Source organism: Thalassophryne amazonica, chromosome 13 (genome assembly GCF_902500255.1).
Source record: "Thalassophryne amazonica chromosome 13, fThaAma1.1, whole genome shotgun sequence".
Lineage (NCBI taxonomy): Eukaryota > Metazoa > Chordata > Actinopteri > Batrachoidiformes > Batrachoididae > Thalassophryne > Thalassophryne amazonica.
In genome coordinates this window covers 87,756,813-87,781,206 of record NC_047115.1, presented here as the reverse complement: position 1 = coordinate 87,781,206, position 24,394 = coordinate 87,756,813, and the positions used below count along the sequence as shown (strand labels likewise).

The window sequence follows — 24,394 nt, the reverse complement described above, 5'->3', positions numbered from 1 at the left end:
TTGTTTGGAATATTCCGCAGGTGAACAGGTTAATTAGAAACAGGAGTGTCATGACTGGGTATAAAAGGAGCATCTCCAAAAGGCTCAGCCGTTCACAAGCAAAGATGAGGCGAGGATCATTCTACCAAACTCTGCCAGCCCTTTGTGAACAACTGTGTGGAAAAAATAGTCCAACAGTTAAGAACAATGTTTCTCAATGTTCAATTGCAAGGAATTTAGGGATTCCATCATCTACAGTCCATAATATAATCAGAAGATTCAGAGAATCTGAAGAACTTTCTACATGTAAATGGGAAGGCCGAAAACTAACACAGCATGCCCGTGACCTTTGATCCCTCAGGCGGCACTATATTAAAAAATGACATCATTGTGTAATGGATCTTACCACATGGGCTCAGCAACATTTAAGAAAACCATTGTCAGTTAACACAGTTCGTCACTACATCTACAAGTGCAAGTTAAAACTCTACCATGCAAAGCGAAAGCCATACATCAACAACATCCAGAAACCCCGCCACCTTCTCTGGGCCCGAGTTCATTTGAAATGGACAGACACAAAGTGGAAAAGTGTGCTGTGGTCTGATGAGTCCACATTTCAAATTGTTTTTGAAAATCATAGATGTCGTGTCGTCCGGACAAGAGGAAAAAGACCATCCAGATTGTTATCAGCGCAAAGTTAAAAAGGCAGCATCTGTGATGGCATGGGGGTGTGTTAGTGCCCATGACATGAGGAACTTACACATCTGTGATGGCACCAACAATTCTGAAAGGTACATCGAGGTTTTGGAGCAACACATGCTGCCATCCAAGCAACGTCTTTTTCAGAGACGTCCCTGCTTATTTCAGCAAAACAATGCCAAACCACATTCTGCACGTGTTACAACGGTGTGGCTTTGTAGTAAAAGAGTGCAGGTACTAGACTGGCCTGCCTGCAGTCCAGACCTGTCGCCCATTGAAAATGTGTGGCGCATTATGAAGCGCAAAATACGACATTGGAGACCCCGGACTGTTAAACAACTGAAGTCGTACATCAAGCAAGAATGGGAAAGAATTCCACCTACAAAGCTTCAACAATTAGTGTCCTCAGTTTCCAAACGCTTATTGAGTGTTGTTTGAAGGAAAGGTGATGTAACACAGTGGTAAACAGCTTTTTTGAAACGTGTTGCAGGCATCCATTTCAAAATAAGCAAATATTTGCACAAAAACAATAAAGTTTATCAGTCTGAACATTATATATCTTGTCTTTATGGTGTAGTCAATTGAATACAGGTTGAAGAGGATTTGCATATCATTATATTCTGTTTTTTACATTTTACACAACGTCCCAACTCCATTGGAATTTGGGGTTGTATGATGGAAGACGAAGGAGTGAAAATGTAAAACTGACAAATCACAGCCTTTGTTGCTTGTGTCATTTAGCAGGTGCGTGTCAGGCTCCGGGGAGGGTTCCCAGCCATGCAGAGGGCTCTGATCCAAAGCGGTTTGGTTCGTCACACTCGGATATGTGTGAAACTTAACAGCATATTACAGTGCAGACACTAGGCAGCATTTTGTTAATAATCACCAGCCTTGAATAAAGGCCTGCCGCATTTAGGTGCCGAGTCTGAGCGGCACGGTTATGAAAAAAATAAATGTCCGGGCTTTTAATCAAGGAAATATGGTACCTACTTTTGCTGAATCAGCAAGTGTCAGTGCTGAACTTCATTTCATACCTCTGTTACTGGGCACGTCCAGACTGCTCTGTCTGGTACATGCGAGGGGTTTTTAATGGAAATATGTTGCGATTGGATAAGAAGTTTTGTCAGATGTGAGTGAAAATCTATTATATACAGTGTTTATTAGATGGAAAACCATATAAAAGCATTGGGACTTTTGCTTTGTCTGGTGAGTGCAAATATCTAGTTTATACGATGATGGTTTAGGTGGTTTGACTGTAAATTCTAAAATCATACAAGACCAAGCACATATAAGACCCAAAAAAGACAGTAAATTGGTGACGTCTATCAGGGAGAGACCACGAGCCACACTGACAAAACAATGCTAAAATTGACACTAAAAGTATACATAAGAAGATGCAAAATGTTCATATGCTCACCTACAAGCAAAATCCTATTTATAAATTACACTAATTTGAATTGAGAGCACATTGATCTGTCTCATATGATGCCCTCCACACATTCAACCACAAATAATCAATGCCAAACACCTCACCCTAAATGATGCATTCTATTGCATCTGGAGAACCAAATATTATACTTTGACCTTAGAAAACTAATTACATTTTGCTTCTTTACAGTAGTATATTTTCTTTTCTGCCTGACATTATTGTTAATGCAACCTATACCCTTTCTTACCTTGTTTAAATGTTACCTTTTTTCAGGTAATGGTTTCGTTTCTTTGGTGTAGCCGATCTGCTCTGTGTCAGCCTGATCCCATCAGATCTCAGAAGCTAAGCAGTGCGGGATCTGGTTAGTACTTGGATGGGAGACCTCTTTGGAACACCAGCGGCTGTGTGTGTTTCTCCAGGTAACACTGGAGTTGCGTCAGGAAGGGCATCCGGCGTAAAACCTGTGCCAAATATCAATGCGGATCTGGTTGTATCTGCTGTGGCGACCCCAAACACAAAAACGGGAGCAGCCGAATGGACAACCGGTTTCGTTTCTTTGGTGATGGTTTTCAACTTTCCATGAACTTGTACCTGTCCTGTGCCTGACTCAACTCCCTCCAACTCATTGCATGTGCTTGTCTAAACCTCCTGTAGCTGGCACACTGCTTCTTTCTGTACCCCTAAACACTCTCACTCTCTCTCTCGCTCTCCCTCTCTCTCCCCCTCCCTCCCTCCAATAATTTAGCTCTTTACGCCTCTTTCACTTTGGCGTATTTGTAGAGCTGCTCATTGCGGCGTTGTGTTTCATTTAAATACGACCAAAATACCCGCATACTCAACCTTTTTTCAGTGTTCGTTCATAATTGCAGCTGTGTGTGTTCGCGTTTTATTGTGTGCACACAGTCGCGTGTACCATGCCGCTATTAAACCAGTTCAGTGCTATTTTCTGCCTCTGTGGAAGTGTGCTTTGTTCTCTACTGCATGGTGTGGTGCGGCTCAAAAACAGAGTCATTTAACATTATTATTATTATTATTATTTATTTATTTTTGTCTTGGTGGATCACTTTCTTTGTGTACAGATGCTGCTGAGTCTGGCTGTGGTAAAGGCTGCCCTGAATGAAACGCTGTGACTCAAACTTTTAAACCTCCGGTTGCTCCGATCAGGTTGTCTGATTAACTGCACCGACATGCAGTGAGTGCACTTTTATTTTAAAGAGTCACAGGTCTGATTAGACACACACAGAGAGAGAGAGAGAGAGAGTGAGGGAGAGCGTGCAGACGAGACAGAGCGCTTTTATTTTAAAGCCACAAGGCTTATCACTCACACACACAGAGAGAGAGAGAGAGAGAGTGAGAGAGAGCGAGCGAGCGCGAGTCCAGTATGTTAAAGTGAACAGTCCTCATATAATGAGTCCAGTATGATAAAGTGAAGCAACGATCTTGCAGTATTTATAGCTCCAGAAGAACAATGGAGCCCGGTGGGAGGTGTGAAATGGCGTACAGTACGGTGTTGCAGCATGGGCGGGCTCACAGTAGTGGACAGTAGCACGGCGCTGCGTGTACTCGCGTGAAGGCTCCATGCTGTGCCGTACGCCGAAGAAAATTAAACATGTTTAATTTCTTCCATCCTATACATGTGGCCCTCAGCATACTGTAGCATTTTGAGAAAAAACTCCACGTGAAGTGGGCGAAGAGCTGCTCATTTGAGCATAGACAATACACTGCAATGAGCAGCTCTATGAATACGCCTATGTGAAAGGGGCTTTAGAATGCTGAAACATGCAAATGTAAAAGAACGAAATGGTATTTATGTTTTTGTACACATGTAAATGCTGCCGTTGTTGGGTCAGTGGCTGAAGTTTCATCTCTGGAACGCCAGATGACAGACCCACCCCAAGTACATTTACCATTTTAAAGACCGAAAGTATTGCCAAAATGCCACAAAAGCCACCAAATAAATACATAAATAAATAAAAATAAAAACAAATAAAAAATAAAAGTACTTAATTTACTAATATTTGGAGTCAGTCTGGGTCAGGGGTCTGCAACCTTTACTGTCAAAAGAGCCATTTTTGTCCCGTCTTCCACAAACAACCTTTAAAATGAATGAATAAAGATAAGACAGCTTATTTCAGCAAGACAATGCCAAACCACATTCTGCACGTTACAACGGTGTGGCTTCGTAATAAAAGAGTGCAGGTACTAGACTGGCCATCCAGACCATCCAGATTAAAATCCCATTAAAATCGGTTAAGTCCTAACCGACCGACCAACTTCAGAAGTTCGGTCATCCATGGTGAGCACGGAGTAGAGTCGCTGCTCCTTCGCGTTGAAAGGAAGCCAGCTGAGGTGGTTCGGGCACCTGGTAAGGATGCTTCCTGGGTGCCTCCCAAGGGAGGTGTCCCAGGCACGTCCATCTGGGAGGAGATCCCGGGGAACAACCAGGACTAGGTAGAGAGATTATATCTCCACACTTGCCTAGGAACGCCTCGGGATCCCCCAGTCAGATGTGGTCAATGTGGCACAGGAAAGGGAAGTCTGGGATCCCCTGCTAGAGCTGTTGCCCCCGCGACCCAAGCCCGGAGGAGGGGTTGAAGATGAGATGAGAGCTTATGAAATTTTTCTATATACAGTTCAACTATATACAGTTGTATGCAAAAGTTTGGGCTCCCCTGATTTTCCTTTATAAATCATTGATTGTTTGGATTAGCAATTGTGAAATGAAGTTTATAGGATTTACAGAAAGTGTGCAATAATTCTTTAAACAAAATTAGGCAGGTGCATAAATCTGGGCACCCCAACAGAAAAAAAGTACATCAGCATTTAGTAGATCATCCGTTTGCAGAAATAACAGCCTCTAAATGCTTCCTATAGCTTCCAATGAGAGTCTGGATTCTGGTTGAAGGTATTTTGGACCATTCTTCTTTTGTTGGTTTCTGAGCATGGACAGCCTGCTTAAAATCACACCACAGATTTTCAACAATATTCAGGTCTGGGGACTGAGATGGCCATTCCAGAATGTTTTACTTGTTCCTCTGTATGAATGCCTTAGTAGATTTTGAGCAGTGTTGAGGGTCGCTGTCTTGTTGAAAGATCCAGCCCGGCGCAATTTCTACTTTGTCACTGATTCATGAACATTGTTCTCAAGAATCTGCTGATATTGACTGGAATCCATGTAACACTCTACTTTAACAAGATTCCCAGTACCTGGACTGGCCACACAGCCCCACAGCATGATGGAACACCTCCAAATTTTACTGTAGGTAGCAAGTGTTTTTCTTGGAATGCTGTGTTGTTTTTCAGCCATGCATACCGCCCCTTGTTATGTCCAAATAACTCAATTTTAGTTTCATCAGTCCACAGCACCTTATTCCAAAATGAAGTTGGCTTATCCAAATGTGCTTTAGCATACCTCAAGCAACTTTGTTTGTGGCATGTACACAGAAAAGGCTTCCTCTGCATTTCTCTCTCAAACAGCATCTCGTTGTGCAAAGTGCGCTGTATAGTTGAACAATGCACAGAGACACTATCTGCAGCAAGATCATGTTGGAGGTCTTAGGAGCAGGTCTGTGGGTTGACTATGACTGTTCTCACCATCCTTTGCTTCAGCTTATCTAACATTTTTCTTGGCCTGCCACTTCGGACCTTAACTAGTACTGTGTCTGTGGTCTTCCAATTCCTCACTATGTTCCTCACAGTGGAAACTTACAGTTGAATTCTCTGAGATAGCTTTTTGTATCCTTCCCCTAAACCATGATGTTGAACAATCTTTGTTTTCAGGTCATTTAAGAGTTGTTTAGAGGCTCCCATGTTGCCACTCATTCAAAGAGATGCAAAGAGGAGAAACATTTGCAAATTACCACCTTAAATACCATTTCTCATGATTGGATTCACCTGTGTAAGGAGGTTAAGGGTCAGTGAGCTTACCAAACCAATTATGTCTTCCAATATAATTAGTGCTAAATGCATTCAAATCAACAATAAAAAGACAAGGGTGCCCAAATTTATGCACCTACCGAATTTTGTTTAAATAATTATTGCAAACTTTCTGTAAATACTAGAAACTTCATTTCACTTCTCAAATATCAGTGTGTTCATCTGCTATATGATATATTTAACTGAAATTTCTGATCCAGACGACCAATGATTTATAAAGGAAAATAATGAAAATTATCAGAAGGGCCCAAACTTTTACATACAACTGTATTTTTTTAATTGTTCTTTTTGTTTAGTTTTTACAACCCCAAATCAGAAAAGGTTGGATATGAAAAATGTGTGTGTGTGTGTGTGGGAGTGGGGGGCACAATTATCCTAACATTTTCTTTGACTTCTATTTACTGCAGACTGAAACCAACATATTTCATGTTTTGTGAGGTCAGCTTTAATTTATTTGGTATTATACATCCATACCTACATTTAAGGCCTGCAGCTTTTTCCGAGAAATGTCAGGGGATGAAAACATGAACATTTCTTAATCAGTGACTATTTCTTAGACTTCATTTACATCAATCATTCAGAAATACAAACATTGTGGTACTTTATGGTAAATCTGTGTCAGGTAGGCAGTTCTCAAAAACTAAATATCCAAGCTGGAAGGAGATAAGTAAGGGAAGCCACCAAGACACAACTCTGGAAGAACCTTTGGCTTCTGTGGGTGTGAGAGGAGAAACTGGGAAAAGTGCACATTTTTATGTTTATCTTCATTTTACATATAGTCCCAACTTTTTCTGATCTGTGGTTGTTTCTACAGGACTTCTATAAGTCAAGAACTACAGGAAACGTCTGACTTCTGTAATTGCAAAGGTTTCTGCATCAAATATTAAGGTCTGTTTTTCTATTGTATCAAATATTTATTTTATGCAATAAAATTCAAATTAATTATTTAAAAATCATACAATGTGTTTTTCTGCCCCCCATTATGTCTCGCACAGTTGAAGTGTACCTACGAGAAAAACTGCAGACCTCTACATTCTTTGTAGGTGGGAAAACTTGCAAAATCAACAGTTGATCAAATACTTATTTGTCTCACTGTACATGACCACCAAGCCACTGTACATGAACATCTCAAGGTAAAAGAAAGGAAGAGCAGGGAAAAATCCCATTGAAACAGAAATTAAGGTACTTTTGTGTGACATACAGGCATGTGCATTGAGAACACTGCACATTCCATACCTAATCAAAACATGAAGGAAATGGTTATCAAATTTGTTTTTACTTTACATAAAGTGAAGAAAAAGGAACATTAGGCTATTCAAAAAACAGCAGTGTCTAAAAGTACTCATGATTGTAAGTGTCTCCGCACACGCGCTAACAATTAGTGATCTGTGATCTATTTTATTCCTTTCTCTCTGAGTAACTCTCAGAGAGAAAGGAATAAAATGCTTTTTCAGGTGCATTTCTGGAAAACGTTTCACTCGGCAAACCTCTGCAGTTTTCAGTGTGTTGTCCTTATTAGCACAACAGAAACATCCCAGTGACTGACGGACAGACAGAGGGAAAAGAACCTGCTTTGTCCAAAAACAAAGTTTCTGAGCTGGCGTTCGAAAGTGATGGCTTGGATTTACAGAGAGGAGATGTCACACTTCACCCTGAAACTGTTAACTTTTTCAGAGTCTCGGATTTTGAAGCCTAAAGTGTGGTGACATGCTGTTTACTGAAGCTGTGTACATGGAGGTCGGGACATCTGACACTGTTTTTAACAGACTGCCTGGACACAGAGATGGATTTGTTACATTGGAAAATGTCAGAATACATTATTTCCAGGAATTAATGGACATTATTTAATGTCCCACAATCGTGAGAGAGGATGGAGCCGGCTTCGCGCACAGACTTCTTTGTTCGTGTGGAGTTTACATTTGGAAAACAATATAAAATGGTGAGTCTGGCATGTTCAGCATTTTTTAGATTTTTATTGATAACAAAACTCAATTAATTGTGCACAAAGCTGAACCTGGAGCAGAGATGGTTACTGACAGGCTGCGTTTCTGACTCATGGCCGTGCAGGTGCACAGAAACCTTCACAGAGCTGCAACTTTTACAGTGACTGCATCAAAGTCTTTTTAAAAACTTAAAACTTAAAAACAAGTCATCATAACACGACATCACACTTATGTAAAGTTTGGAATTAATCTGTGCCTCCATTCTCAACGTTATCAGCTGCATTCCATTGAAGCACATGCTGGGACGCTTCTAGTTGCGATGTCAATTGTCGGAAACACTCGAGTACTCATGAGTACTTTGTTTTCATACGCCCCCATAGCTGTTTGCTGCGAATGCCGTATACTTTGAAACCGGTCACGGAAGTCCACAAAGTAATCCCGGTGGATCATCAGACGGTCACCAACAGCCTAAATCTTGTTATGATTTTGGTGCGACATGTTCTTTAAACCATGGTCTGCTGAGTTTACGCTCATCAATTTGCTCACTCTGTCATTTTAGTTCTGTTATAGTTTTTATTGTATGTTTTTATTGTTGCATTTTATTTTTATTTGAGTGGATGTTATTTTTCCCAATTTTGGGGGTTTTAATAAAGAAATAAAAAAATAAATAAAAGTACATGCTGGTTGTTCTTCATTTCTCTCTGAAAATCTGAGTAAAATGGGTCACTCCAGACATGATTCAGAAGAACAGCATACTTTGATTTAAAAGGTGATTTAAAAGGGGAACACAAAGAAGGGCTGAAAATGATAGGCTGCTCAGCTAAAATGATCTCAGGTGCTTTCAAATGACAACAAAACCAGAGAGACAAGGAAGAAAATGGAAAATCAGGTCGAAGAACAGACAGAATGTCTCAGCCAATAATCAGCTCCAGGTTGATCACAGAAGGTCTGAAGTTACCTTCCTCCTGCCTACTTGATACAATCCCCATTTCATTATTCAATAAAGTTATCTTCACCACTGACCTGTGGGCTTTATCAATAATCAATGGCTCATTGATTTCTGGCTGTGTCCCTCAGTATTTTAAACAGGCTGTTATTCACCCTCTTTTACAAAAGCTTAATGCTGACACTTCTCACAATTTTAGACCAATTTCAAAATTGCCTTTTATGTCCAAAATTTTAGAAGAAATGGTGGCTATACAGCGTAACAACGTTTTAGCTAAACACAAAATTCTTGACAAATTTCAATCTGGGTTCTGACCCTCCTAGTGAATAGGGAATAGTTATTGAAGAGTGGACTATTCAAGTGCCATTTACATGTGCTTTTAAATTCCTTCTCAGCAGTAGCCCATATCGATAACAGGAAACTCATTATGTGAAAGCCATAGCTTAATTCGTGAGGATGCTAGGTTGTGTTCTATTAGTTTCCAACAGGGATCACAATTTGGGTTAAGCCAATTTGTGAGTGGTTTCAATACAAATGACCAAAAGTAATATTTAAAGTTAGGCACAGAAAGACCACCCTCTGTTTTGTGATGCTGGAACGTCATTCACTTCACACAGGGCCAGTTACCTCCCCAAATAGATTTAGAAACCAAAGAAAGGATTTTTTTCCAATAATCAGTTGGGGTGGTAAGGGTAATGTCGAAGAAAGAAATTTATGCGTGGTAACTACTGACACACAAGCTTGTAATGATTTTGGCAGGTGGGACCATCAATTGAGATCTGCCTCGATTTTATTGCACTAAAATGCACTAATGCACTAAAAATCCTTATCTGCAATATTAGCCAATGAAGGAAAAATATCCACCACTAAGTATTTGAGTTGTTTTACTACTGGAATGTGCTGAGGTACTGAACTCGGGCTCCATTTAGAGTTTAGAGGGAGAAGTGCAGATTTTGTCCAATTGATCTTATAACCAGATAGAGCGCTAAATTTGTGAAAGGTATCTAAAATATGTGGTAATGATGTGGCTGCTCTATCAAAAAACAATAATACGTCTTCGGCATACAGCAAAATGGAATGTGAGGTGTTATGATGGGGGAAATATCTGGGTGTTGACAAATTTTCTGTGCAAGGGGCTCTAGTGACAAAATAAAAACAAAAGGACTTAACAGGCATCCCTATTGGCATGAACGTGATAGACTAAATTTTTTTGATATTATGCCATTTGTGTTTATCGTTACAGATGGGCTACTGTATAGTAGTTTAATTAAATTTAAAAAGTTGGACCCAATTTAAAATGCTGAAGAACCATCCACAAGTAATCCCATTCTAGCCTATTGAAGGCTTTCTCTGCATCAAGGCTCAATACTGCACATGGTGAGGGTATATCCATGGCAGCATGAATTACATGAAGCAGACACCATATGTTATCAGAAGCAAGCCATGATTTCACAAAGCCCGTCTGGTCACTCTTAATTAGGGTTTTTATATGGCGTTCTAATCGGGAGGCCAATACACGAGCAAAAATTTTTATTTCTGCATTGAGGATGGACAAAGGTCTATAATTCCCACACTGTGCGATGGATGCTTCGAGTTTGCAGCATTTTATCTGGAAAGACCGTTTGGTCTTAGCCAGCTGAGTGGAAAGTTCTTTGTGGTCTGTTCTTCTTAATTTCATTTGAGGTTTTCGTTACTTCTCTTTTTGTGCTGTTCAGATGTTCTGCAAACTTTGCAAAGTTGGCTGTTCTTTCATTGCGGTAGCTAGCATGGACAAGACATCTATCTTACATGACTCCAGCTTTTCAACGTCTTTCAGGGGGTCAGATCCAGCTTTACTTTTCAAACCTTCAGCCATCGTGTACACAGAGCTTACAGAGACTCAGAGCAAAAAGTTGTTTGCAGTGCAAGATGAATGGATAATATATAAAAGATGGGAGGAAAAGGCAAGAGCAATCGTGCTACACAGCCATCTTGTCTGCAGGTCATGTGCCACTCCCCCTCCAAAAGTATCCTGTTAAGTGTGACGTAACGCATGATGTGATTTTCAACTTCCCGGTCCAAACAAAAAAAGGCACGCTGTCATTAACATTGAGAACTGCACTGATACGCTCTGATCAAGCTGCAATTAAACCGCTACACACGGACAACAGCATTAACATCACAACATAAAATTCTTTGTATATTGTGCCTAAAACGTTCCTGGATATATTATCTGGGTTTTTAGACGTTGTTATTCCGTTTGTTTTATGTAAAAATGCCAGAAGCTCGGGTTGTTTCTCTGTTATTTTCAATGGGAGTTTTGTTCCAGAGTGCGCTGATTAAATTCCACGCAGGTTAAACATAACAGACACAGATTATTTGGAATATCTGTTTTAGCAAGTTTTCAGGGTCTCATGGATGTAGTCTTTTATTAACGTAATGAAAAGCATAAAAAATTATATTTTAGTAGTACAGCGGAACCTTGATTTACGAGTTTAATTTTTTCCGTGACCAAGCTCGTAAGCCAATCTGCTCATATTTCAAACGAATTTCCCCCATTGAAAGTAACTAAAATAATTTTAATCTGTTACAGCCTCGTAAAACATTTGCAAATCACTCTAAATTATGAAAAAATAAATGTTTTTTATTAACAAACAGATATATATTTTACCTGTACATAATAAAATATATAAAGTAAAAGAAAAAAGCTTTATTAAGTGTTCTTACCTTAGAAACAGATGAATGCGGTTAACGGAGGTGGAGGCAGAGAACGGTGGTTTGTGCATACTGTAAACACAAACTAAACTGTTGTTGTTCATTCAGATGCTCCCGGTTTTTTGTTCGGGGTCACCACAGCGAATAGAGCCAGATCTGCATTGGTAATTGGCACAAGTTTTGCGCTGGATGCCCTTCCTGACGTAACTCCAGTTTTACCCGGAGAAACACACACAGCCGCTGTTGTTCCAGAGAGGTCTCCCATCCAAGTACTAACCAGATCCTACTCTGCTTAGCTTCTGAGATCTGACGGGATCAGGCTGACACAGAGTAGACCAGCTGCATTAAACACAAACTAAACTGTAGATCCTTAAAAGGATGTGTTCTTACTTATTGAAGCAGGACTCCCACTCAGTTGCATCCAGTGTCTGCAGGTCATGGACCAGCAGCGCCCTCTGCAGATAGGTGAGGGCCTGCATACGGACCGGTCTCCGAGCATCACAGCACAGCCAAGCAATGCCTTTTGTGGAGAAAGACACGGAACAACATGAATGATTCAAGCCGAGTTTAAGCTTCAAATGAACTAAGATGTGTTGAGCAGTTATTTACGTACTGAATTTCAAAAAACAGCTTAATTTCTACATTTTTAAAGGTGAAAAATAAACTAATAAAAACAATATCACACATAATGAAGGTGGATGTTGTCACAAGGCTCCAATTATTTAAATAACGTTTTCACCCCTGGCTGTTTGTGAACAGCCTAGACCGCACAGTGTTTCATATATTGTGCACCTCTCACTTTTTACTGAAGATTCATATCCTGGTTGACAAGAAGTGATTCAGTTGTCAAGGTCAAAGGTCAAAGTCAGGAAAATCTTGGAGAATTGGAAAAATCCCTCTCTTTAACATTGAATGAATTTTCAAAAATTCATAATGCTGTCAAAAAAAGATAACATTCCTTTCATGTTTGACACAGTTATGTAGGATGATATACAAATAATGAATGTTTTTGGGTTCAATGGTATGAATATTTCATGAGGTGAAAGCTGAAACATACATTCAATGAAGCGAAGCCAAGTTGAATGGTATGTTCCAGCATTTACTGAATGCAATGGTACCAAACTTATCATTTGAACAGCTCTCCATGCATCCAGACGGCTTACAGCAGAGTGGATTGTATATGTGTGTGTATGTGTGTTACAAGAATTAGCACCGTCAGTTAGCTCAATCAAATTGTCATCTAGCTTGTGTCACTGTCCCGTGCCTATGCACGTGCTCACACTACCGGGTCGGCATTTGTGCGCGCGTGTACTGCAAAAAGACTGTGTACATCCTCAGTGCAGCAAAAAAAAACAAACAAAAAAAAAAACAGCAGAAATTTGTCCAGCTTTTCATTCTAACGTCTTACTAACAGCCTCCAGACAGTGGATTCATTTTGTGTGTGTGCGCGCATGCATGTGAGCGTCTGTGTGTGTGCACAGAGTGTAATGGGACCAAACTTATGGAACCAAGTTTGCACTCTAAATAGAACCAAACTGTACTCTAAATGCAATGCAACACAAATGGGATGAATAACCCATGTCATGTGACATACAAAGCACCAATAAAATGACACGGATTCACTCAGTCATTATATAATTTATCGCCTGACAAAATTTGATCCAGATCTGATCCAGATTACAGATTTTGTGGCCATTTAAATTTAACATTGAAAAGCCCATTTGATGTACATTTTGCAGTATATCTCAATCAAAAGTGCCTCAATCACTTGTGTGACAATGAGGCGCAAACTGGCACTTTCAATGAATAGACTAAGTTTGATCAACATCTGATCCATATTGTGGATTTAGCAGATATCTGATATTAACATTGAAAAGCCCTCCTGTTCTATATTTTGTATTATACTTTTGCTTGTGAAAAGCCACTTCCAACAAGAATTTGACCTTGAATTTGACCAAGGTAAAAAAATTGTGGAATTCATAACTTGTGGTGGTGGAGGTTTGCACTCTACAAGCACTCTACGCTACATTTTGTTTCATTTAACTACGTGTTTAAAACCACAAAGCATAAAAACCCTTTTTAGAATGCCAACTGTATTTTACAACTGTAAACACACCATGACATCAGTCTGTGTGAAAACATCTGTCTGAATAAATTAAATGGTGGACAAGCTATTGTGACTTTTCCACAATGTTATGACTAACACCCTTATCACAGCCTGCGTATGCCTATCGTATTAATAACTCTGGCATACGCAGGCGTACGCGTGTGTGTGTATATATATATATATATATATATATATGATATCTGTTGCCCATGACAATGTTCTGCACTGTTTCACTTTATCACCATCACACCACTTGCACAGTGTCTTAACAAAAATCTGCTGCTGCTACAAATACTGAATGGTTTGCACTACTGCACTCGCCACTTTTACTTTTACTATTACCTCAGACACTACACTGTAAATACTAAATACTTTGTCCTTATTGTCGAAATGTCTTGTCCTGTCATCACCGAGAGAAGGTGAGAAACGAAATTTCAATTCCTTGTATATCTAGTACATGCGAAGTACATCACTAAGTATTCAGATAGCGACCTTTTTTTTTGTAATTTTGCCTCTGTGCATCACAATATGCTTGTAAAATAGACTAACTCAAAGGTTGATACACAGCAGCTCCATTTTCACAGCCCAAATGTAACTGCACAAACTAAACATGACGATTATTTTGAACATTCATATTGAGACAGTTTGATGCACATTAGGGAATGGATACATGAACATTTCTTGGGCTTCATTTATATGAATCAGTGTTCTTTCGGCTGCTCCCGTTAGGGGTCGCCACTGCAGGTCAAGCGTTTCCATCTCACCCTGTCCTCTGTATCTTCTTCTGTCACACCATCCACCTGCATGTCCTCCCTCAGCACATCCATAAATCTCCTCTTTGGCCTCCCTCTTCTCCTCCTGCCTGGTGGTTCCATCCTCAGCATCCTTCTCCCTATATACCGTGGGCCTCTCCTCTGCACATCCAAACCATCTCAATCTCACCTCTCTGACTTCTTCTCCAAACCATCCCACCTGAGCTGTCCTTCTGATATGTTCATTCCTAATCCTGTCCATTCTCGTCACTCCCAAAGAAAATCTCAACATCTTCAGCTCTGCCTCCTGTCTTTTTGTTAGTGCCACCACCTCAAAGCTGTGCAACATAGCTGATCTCACTACTGTTTTGTAGACTTTCCCCTTCACCCTTGCGGATAACCTTCTGCCATAAATCACTCCTGCCACCTGCTAACTCTCTTCTTCACCTCTCTACCACAGTCTCTTGCTGATTCATGTTTGGCAGCAATTACAGCCTCAAGTCTTCTTGAATATGATGCCACAAGCTTGGTGCACCTATCTTTGGGCAGTTTTGTCCATTCCTCTTTGCAGCACCTCTCAAGCTCCATCAGGCTGGATGGGAAGCCCAGCCATTTTCAGATCTCTTCAGAGATGTTCAATCAGATTCAGGTCTGGGCTCTGGCTGGGCCACTCAAAGACATTCACAGAGTTGTCCTGAAGCCACTCCTTTGATATCTTGGCTGTGTGTTCAGGGTCATTGTTCTGCTGAAAGATGAACTGTCGCCCCAGTCTGAGGTTTGTCACAGATTTGTGACTCGAGACAATCCTGTCTCAGAGGTCTACAGACAATTCCTTTGACTTCATGCTTGGTTTTTGCTCTGACATTCACTGTCAACTGTGGGACCTTATATGTAGACAGGTGTACGTCTTTCCAAATCGTGTCCAGTCAACTCAATTTACCCCGGGTGGACTCCATTAAGCTGTAGAAACACTCAAGGATGATCAGTGGAAACAGGATGCACCTGAGCTCAATTTTGAGCTTTATGGCAAAGGCTATGAATACTTATGCACATGCGATTTCTTAGTTTAGTTTTTTTTTTTTTGGTTAATAAATTTGCAAAACTAAAAACAACACCACCACCACCATATTCACATTGTCATTATGGGTTATTGTGCACTGAGTTTTGTGGAAAAAACTTCATTCATTTTGGAATAAGGCTGTAATATAACAGAATGTGGAAAAAGTGAAGCACTGTGAACACTTTCAGGATGCACTGTATTTCCTGTGAAAAGAGGCACAGACTCACCTTGCAGAAGTGGACACCAGCAGCTGCTCCATAAAGTCTGAGAATCAGCCTCAATCTTCTTGTTTGCAACCTCCAGATGCTGTTGTTCCTCGGCCCAGGAGCTGAAGATACTGGCAGCTCGAGTGTGCAGTGTGTGCATCAGGTCTAACAACTGCACCATTAACACAGACCAACAACAACATCAACACTAACATACTGTGCGACAAACCATCTGCTGTGTATGTATTTCACACCATAGAGCAAATGACAGGGATTATTTTATATAAAGCTCTTCAGCATCTCAACATGTCATTTAGTGACGGTCAGGGGAGGTAAGTGAGGCTGCTGTACCATCTGCCATCATGGAAAGAAAAATGTAAAATGAAAAATAAAATTGTTTAGATTTTTTTTTTTAATTCAAAATCGCTGAATTTTCACATTTGCCATTCAAATACTGAGAAGAGACATGCGGTGAGGGAGCAGCCAGCCATGCCTCACCTTGGATTGCGCAATCACTGGGCTAACTCCTGGAATGCTGTGCAGTGAGTCTGTCTCACTGTGTCTCTGTATGTCACTATTAAAATGGTCAAACACTTTGGTTATATGAACTTAAATTCCATAGTTTAGCTGATGTACATAATGTACAATGTTTTTTGTCAACAGCTGTATGTGTGTGTAAAACGTGTTTCGTGTGCTGAGCGATCATAAAACGGCTGCAGAAAGGCACCAGGTGAGGCACACAGACCAGAATCCGGATCCTTCAAAATTTAATGGAGTCTTCTATGGCCTGATATGTATCTGTGTTAAAAATTTCATAAAAATCTGTAAAGTAGTTTTGACGTAATCCTTCAAAGCGTATATAAAGTGAAATCTTGATCCAGAATACGGATTCAGATCCCCTCCACAATTTGATGGAGTCTTCCATGGCCTAATATGTATCTGTGTTGAAACTTTCGTCAAAATGTGTGAAGTAGTTTTGACTTAATCCTACAAAGCATATATAAAGTGAAATCTTGAACAATAATCTGGATTTGAATCACCTCTAAAATTTACTGGAGTCTTCCATGCCTTAATATGTATCAAAATTTAACCAAAATTTTATGGGTAATTTTTATGAGGGTTTTATGGGTTGTGGTGAAAATTTCATCAAAATCCATACAGCAGTTTTGATGTAATCCTGCTAACAAACAGACAGACAGACAAAAAAACACAGGTGATTTTATTATGTTCTTGGCGGACATAATATTAAAAATAAAAAGCGTGCCCTGTGACAAATTCGAGTCCTGTGCAGGACGTACCCCGCCTCATGCCCTATGACTGCTGGGATAGGCTCTAGCCCCTCACAGCCACCCCCTGCCCTGCCCTGTGACCCTTAATTTGAGTAAGTTGTTGAAGATGAGCGAGTGAGTTTGATAAAAAAAAAAGAAGCATGAAATCATGCTTGTGGAACCAAAACCATTTAAATGCAAGAACCTCCTAACAACACCAAAGATTAAAACTGAGTCCATCAATAATTGGGCAATTAATTTTGGCTTTTTGCACCACAACTCAACAGTTTAACTCTCAGCTATACCACATAAACATTTGTGGTAAAGAGAACTGCGGTACTTACGTCCTGACTAACCTGTATGACACCGTGTGGTAGCTGGCTGGGACACCTTCATCTTCCTCATCATCACTGTGAGAACGTGAGAGACGCTGGCTGGATGCCCGGCTGCCGCCTCGTCTGGTGCCACCTCCACTGTCCTTCTCTCTCCCCCCTGCTTTCTTCCTTATTCTGGACTTAGAGGAGTCATACTTGTGGCTCTTTTTTTTGTCATGGTTGCGGTAACCTGAGGAAAGAAACCATCAGTCTGTAGATTATCATGTGCAAACTATGTTTGTGCATAATAATACTAACTGACCCATTAGTAAGATTTTAATCTTCAGTGATCTACTTGAACCATATTTCTCAAGAATGTGTGATGTTCTGACTCACTGGGCACAATGTTGAGAAGCATTGGTTTCTCAGAATGCAAAAGAAGGAGAACCACTGTATTACTGTATTGCCCCGACATGTAAGCGTCAAGAGAAATAATGGTGACGTATCTCCAGGTGTTCTGGGACAGGCAAAATAACACACATAAAAAAAAAAAAAAAATCTAGCACGAGTAAATGTTTTGTTTTCTTTAAATAGGGGTTATAATTGTATGGGGAGTCAGAGGCGTATTTGGTGGAGTGATTGTTAGGCGGTTAGAAGTCCGCCTGGGCTCACTTAATTGTTAATTTTTTATGTGTTTTAGGTATTTTCTGTTTGGGTTGTTGGGGTCGTTTTATTTTGTTGTTTTTTTTATTTCTCTACATCCCTAACCCCAACCTCACTTGCCCCAAGACCGTTTGTCTTGTGGGTTGTGGGGTGGTGCAGGTTGGTCACGCTGAGCATTCTCAGAAGACCTCTGCACCTAGGGGGGGGGGGGGGGGGGGGGTGTTAGAGGCGTTTTTCTTGGTTTGGTTAGGGCCCGGTTCCACTCCAGCCTCGGTGAGCCTTTGTACCGTTCGTCATTGGTGTTGCCGGGGTGTGGTGCAGCGGAGACTTACCTCAGTCGGAGGGGTGGGCCGATCTGTTGCCGTTCGCCATTTCGGTAGTTCCACCCCTCCCGAGAGGCTGGGGTATGGTCGAGTTGGGGCACCGGACGTATTTCCGGTTCTCTGCTGCGCCTTGGGTTGGAGCTGGGTTAGTTTTTTCCTGTTCCCTTCTCCGGCTTAATGTTTTGAGCCGTTCGCCAAAGTTGAGCCGCCGAGGGGCTCTGGGAGGGACCCGGGGTCTTTCGGGGTGCCGGGGAGGGTAACAGGGTTTACGGTCGTTTTATATCACCCCGGGGTTGTTTTTGGTAGTCCTCCGGGGGTTGATTTTTGATTTTGTTCTGTTTCCTTCCGGGTTCCACCTCCAGGGTTGATGGGACGGTTCTCTGGGGGGGAATTGGCTTGGGGCCAACTAGCCAAGTGTGACCGGGTCTGGGGTTCCGGGGTTGTGGGGAGGGTACCTCCTGGGGTTGATGGTACGGTCCCCTGGGGGGCGCCGTTTTGCTCCATGTACACCTGGGGACCTTTGTGGGATTATGGTTCTGGCTGTTCCTCCTGGAACTGGCGATGAAGGCCTTCTGGGGGGGGGGGTTGGGCTATGCAGGTCATTCTGGGGGGGTTGTTTGTTGTTTTTCTTTTATGCATTTACATTTGTATTGTGTTTGTGGGGCTGTGTTGGGTTTTTGCGTTTGGGAGTTTTTCTTTTCTTCCCGGGGTTTGATGGGACGGTCCCCTGGGGAGGTTTTGGGTGGGTTTTATGTTTTTTTCTGTGTGTTGAATTGTACTGGGGAATGTTTTGGGGCTTTTGTTGATTCCAGCCGGCCTTCCAGCTGCGGTGCCTGTCCTGCTGTCTGTGGTGGACCTTAGGAGCGTGGTGCTGTCTGCTTCCTGACGTGGACCCCGGAGGGAGGTGCTGTTCTCGGGCCTGGTCTGTTCGGTCGCCGGGAGGCTTCCCGTTGATGGGAGGGTACTGTTGTGTGTTGGGGGGTGTGGCTGGATGTTTTGGTGTTCTTTTCTTTTCTTTGCTCTTCAGGTGGCATGAGAACTGATTTGTCTGTGGAGAAGGTGCTGGCTGAAGAATCCTCACCCTCATCAACATCATGTGTAGCACCTGTGACTGGTACTCACATGCAACCTTAAAGACTTTCAGCTGAAGCAGATAATTGGATGGCGTTCTGCATTTAAGGCATGTGTGATTCAAGCAGAACTGCCGGGAACTTGACCTTGTGATGTCCGTTTGTGAGACGCTGAGGACCGCGCCTGGGTTTGATACATCGAGCCCGTGAAGCAAGGAAGGGTGAGGACACTTGCTGTCAGCACACATTAAAGGTGATTAAGTGTTCGACTAATTGTTGATAGTAACTTGGTGTTTTGTTACGCAGTATACTGGAATTGTGATGGGAATTGTGCAGTTTGCTTCTCACTGCTGTGGCGTGCAGGATAAGTGATCCTCCACTTGTTGTGAGAAGCTGCTCATTTGCATAAAGTTAAAAAATACAGACCTGAATGTGTTGCTGATAGCGTGTGTCTTTTGAAAGATATTGTTGTAACTGCTGACTTACCTCACCTCTTCTTTGCTTCACAGAGAGTCAGTTTGTCGTGTCCACCTGGGGGGTGTTTGTCTGGTGGTAGTGGGTCCAGGAACGCCGGGCTTCTATCCTTTTGGGCGCTTAAGAGCGTGCCAACAGTCACTCCACCAGAAGGACGTTCTTTTAGTTTTGTACACATTATTATGCACAGGTGAAAAATAAATTGTTTCTGTTGTTGGAACCGCTTTCTGGTTATTTTTAGCACTGGGTTCTGTCTGACGCAGGTCCGCTCCTCAACTCGCGTCGACACATAACACCACGCCCTACATTTTCTGAGTAAGGCTCAAACTTCTCAATCGCTCCTCGTGTGTGTGTATGTATGTGTACACACACACACACACACACACACACACACACACACACACACACACACACACACACACACACACACACACACACACACACACACACACACACACACACACTGTATCAAGGTTCTAGCCACAGTGAGCGCCACTCGGTACTGCAACTTTCCACTCAGCTCTCGGGTTCAAATTGGCTGTGCCGCCCAGCACAGAATTTCTGAAAAATTAACTGAATTGTTGCTGAAAATGTACCAATTCAATCATATTTCAAGCTTATAAAGTCATAGTTTTACTATTTTAAGCCAATAATTAAAGTAATAAGAAATATATTTCTCATTTTCTTTGTATCAAATCGCAAACAGCAGAGATCAGGCCACAGTGCTGTGAACGACAGCAGCTGAAAACAGTGTCTCTGCTCCACTCTGAGCTGAAGAAAAAGGCTTTGTATTTCCAAAAAGCCACGAGTTTGAAAAACAGAAGACGCATGAGTGATCAGCGAGGGAGGTGGAGGTAGTGTGCCTTGATAGAGAGAATGGCGACATGACTCAACCTTTTTCATATATTGTTTTCACAGATGTCTAATTTAATGGCCAGTTCGGCAGTCATCATTGAAGGGAACTTTAACGTTGCTTGAAACCCGTCTTTAGATCGTTCCAGTTCTCCAACATCTGTAAGGCTTTCTCAGTTTGCTAAAACTATAAAGGAGTATATGGATGACTTTGGTTTGGTGGATAGTTGGAATACACATTTTTCTCTCTTGTATATCAGTCTCATTCTAGAACTGACTTGTTCCTCTCTAGTAATTCTATATCACAAGCAGAGGCAGCGCTCTCTGAAGCAGATCTGTCAGCTGTAGCTGGTGTCACCGAGTGCGGAGATGACCTTCCCAATGGCTCTGCCATTGTGGACTCTGGAGAGAAGTCAGGCAACGAGGGTGCATCGGTTTCCACTGGCGTTGTTACACTTGGAACTGATGCATGCAGCTTGTGTGCTCATGATTTCTGGGGTGCAGGTATCAGAGGCGGACCGGGGGTGGATGACGTCAGTCCTGAGGAATGCAGAGACATGAGAGTGGCTGGGGCTTCCCCGAGCGGCTGTGCAGATGACATCACCGCAGTGGTGAGTGGTGCTGTTTGAACCTGAAGAGGGCGTGTTGGAGTCACATGAGGTTTCCGTGGCGTTGGGTATAGGTGGCTCCCATGATGACGTCAGACTGGGTGCTGAGCACGCCTGTGATTCCAACTTTTCTGACTGAGTTGAAGCGGCCGGCTTTTACGCTGATGCACACCAGGCTGAATTCGAGAGCGTAATGAACTGTGGTTCGGCTGAACAGGCGGTGGTAATGTCTGATTCAAACAAAAAATTGATCGGGTCCTCAATGCACGAGGAACCTGGCCCTGCTTGAAAAGACCTTTTATGTTCACTAGCTCAGGAAAAGAGGTGACCAGGTTTGACTCAGCTTTTAAAAGCTGGTCAGTTGACAAGCTGGACAATCAATCAATCAAATTTTTTTTTATATAGCACCAAATCACAACAAACAGTTGCCCCAAGGCGCTCAATCACAAATCAGTAACCCCACGTGTGGTTCATGAGAGACCACAGATCCCATGTGGGTGTACTGGTGTGTGCGCGGTTCATGCAGGATGTGCAAGAACAGAAGTTTTTCTTCCGTCTCTCCAGTGCCCGTAGCAACTAAGTAAAAAAACAACAACATGCATTTCTTGTTATCATTGGTTGAGAATGCACAACCTCAAGCCAATAAACAGAGATCCCCAATCCACGTAATTTGGTTGCTAAGGGAAGAAATATTGTGTGCGATTTCGGGACGGAGAGAAAAGCAGACAGCAATCAAAGGATTTTGGTATTTGAGAGATTTGTGATATTTGCCATGTTTGGAGTGTGTATTTAGTCTGTTGTGGAGTGTATTTAGTGTGTAGTTTTGTCATCGTGTGTAGAGTGAGGATTCTGATGATGAAGCAGATCCATCGACATGCAGACAGATCTGCTCAGAGGATTGGGCCATGCGCTTCTGTTTTCAGATACAGGTCTCTGCTCACAGGCGCAGCAGAGACACGCCCCAGCTCTGACTCCTGGAACACAGAGGAGGATGCCAATACTGCCCCAGTAGTAACCAATATTATCCTTGAATCATATTGGCAACCATGAATCATGACATGAAACAGATCATTGTTAAAATGAATCGTTACACCCCTACAAGAGAACATGGGCTGTCTTATGATATGGACATGAATGCGATACAGCCATCCTGTCTTACTGGCACTGGGTAACTCATTTACATGGAGAATTTTTATTCAAGTTCCAAACTGTTCATGGCCCTGGCCAAGATGAAATTTGGAGCATATGGCACATACAGGGAGAACAGAAGAGGATACCCCAGAGGGAGGGCAAATGCTCTCAACAAAAACTGTAGAAGAGGATCAGAGATGGATGGATCAGAGAGGGGCCTCTGGTATTTGTAAAGTGGATGGACACACAGGAGGTGTCTGTGTGCTCCACAGATATCCTCCATTTTCAGGTGAGATGGTGCAGAGAAGGGAGAAGGATGGATGCTCATTCCCTGTCCTACCCCAGTCATGGCCTACAATAAAAACATGGGTGGATTCAACCTGTCCGACCAGCTTATCCAGTATTACTCCACCCATAGAAAAACTGCTCGCTAGTACATGACTGCTCGCTAGTACCTTGACATTGCAACCACAAATGCATTCATCTTGCACCATGAGATAAGCAGTGTCAAGCAAGTGTAACCCATGACACACAAAGATTTCATGGTGGAGCTGGTGTGTCAGTTTTGTGGCACGGACAACACAGGTGTCCCGCAGAGCAGGAGCCAGAATCACATTCCTGTGGCAATTGCGACAGGCACAGATCCTGGACAAAAAGACAACAAAGGCAGACTGAGGTGACAGCGCTGCCTCGAGGTGGACAACAGGAGGAGTGACACACTGTAGAAGTGTCAGGCCTGTCATGGGCCCCTGTGTCTTGCATTGGACAGGAATTTTTTATTTTTATTTTTTTTGAGTGGCACAAATAATTTGTGCTACAACTTATTTTGACATTTGTTTTGTAAATAGTTTAGCATTAGCATTTCCTGCAATGCATTTGTACATATGTTTTTGAAATTTACATTGTATTTACATTCTAAATCTTATTGTGACATCTAATTGTTTTTTAACTGGTATAAAAAATGCCTGCAGGATTTCCTGCATTTAATGTAAATAGTAAATGTAAATAACTTTGTTGTTTAGTACATTTGTACATATGTTTTGAAATTTACAATTTATATTTACATTTTAAGTTATAAAAATGGTTCGTTAAACATGTTTGTAGTTTTCACAATAAAAAAAAAAGCAAAAAAAACACTTTCTCTTCGGATTTTATGTTTTTGTATGAATTTAGGTTCACTGTGGTACAGTATGTCAGAATGAAAGAGAAACTATGAAATCACACAGGTGAGGTTGTGCTGAAAAAAAAACATAAAACAAGGCAAAGTAAACAGTTTAAGGAAAATTATGAAGATAAAACCAAAAGTAGTCAAAAACAGCCAATTACGAGGTCTATTAGAAAAGTATCCGACCTTATTTTTTTAAAAAACCATATGGATTTGAATCACGTGTGATTGCGTCAGACAAGCGTGAACCCTCGTGCGCATGCGTGAGTTTTTTCATGCCTGTCGGTTGCGTCATTCGCCTGTGAGCAGGCTTTGAGTGAGGTGTGGTCCACCCCTCTCGGCGGATTTTTATTGCGAATAAATGTCTGAACAATTTGGAGCTTTGCTGCATCAATTTTTTTCCAGAAACTGTGAGAGACCTCAAGGTGGACACCATTCGAAAAATTAATATGGCTTTCAGGGACGATTTTATGGGGATTAAACAGATTAAGGAGTGTTACTGCCGCTTTAAGGACTGCCCACAACTCCTGAGAGTGCGGCGCAACAGGCTCACACCCCGCTGAAACAACCAGATCATTTCCAATGTGAAGGCTTTGCTGATCTGGGATCTCATCTGACTTTCACAAAAAGGCAGAAGATGTGGACATCAGCACTTTTTCCGGCACATTCCACCCGTTACAGGAGCTTTTTTCATGGAAAAAAAGCAGAGGGATGCGCCACGGAGCCGTTCATTACGTGGGACAAAATACCTGCTGGAGTCAGTGGCTGCACCCTT

The 24,394-nt window shown here is 41.9% G+C and overlaps 1 protein-coding gene across 1 annotated transcript in view; it reads right to left on the bottom strand.

Moving 5' to 3' along the window:
• gbf1 (golgi brefeldin A resistant guanine nucleotide exchange factor 1) overlaps positions 1 to 24,394 on the bottom strand; it is a 580,908-nt gene that overhangs the window by 42,372 nt on the left and 514,142 nt on the right. The window contains 4 exon segments of the mRNA XM_034185226.1: positions 12,016 to 12,146; positions 15,773 to 15,923; positions 17,364 to 17,380; positions 17,383 to 17,583. Coding sequence (XP_034041117.1) covers positions 12,016 to 12,146; positions 15,773 to 15,923; positions 17,364 to 17,380; positions 17,383 to 17,583 — 500 coding nt within the window.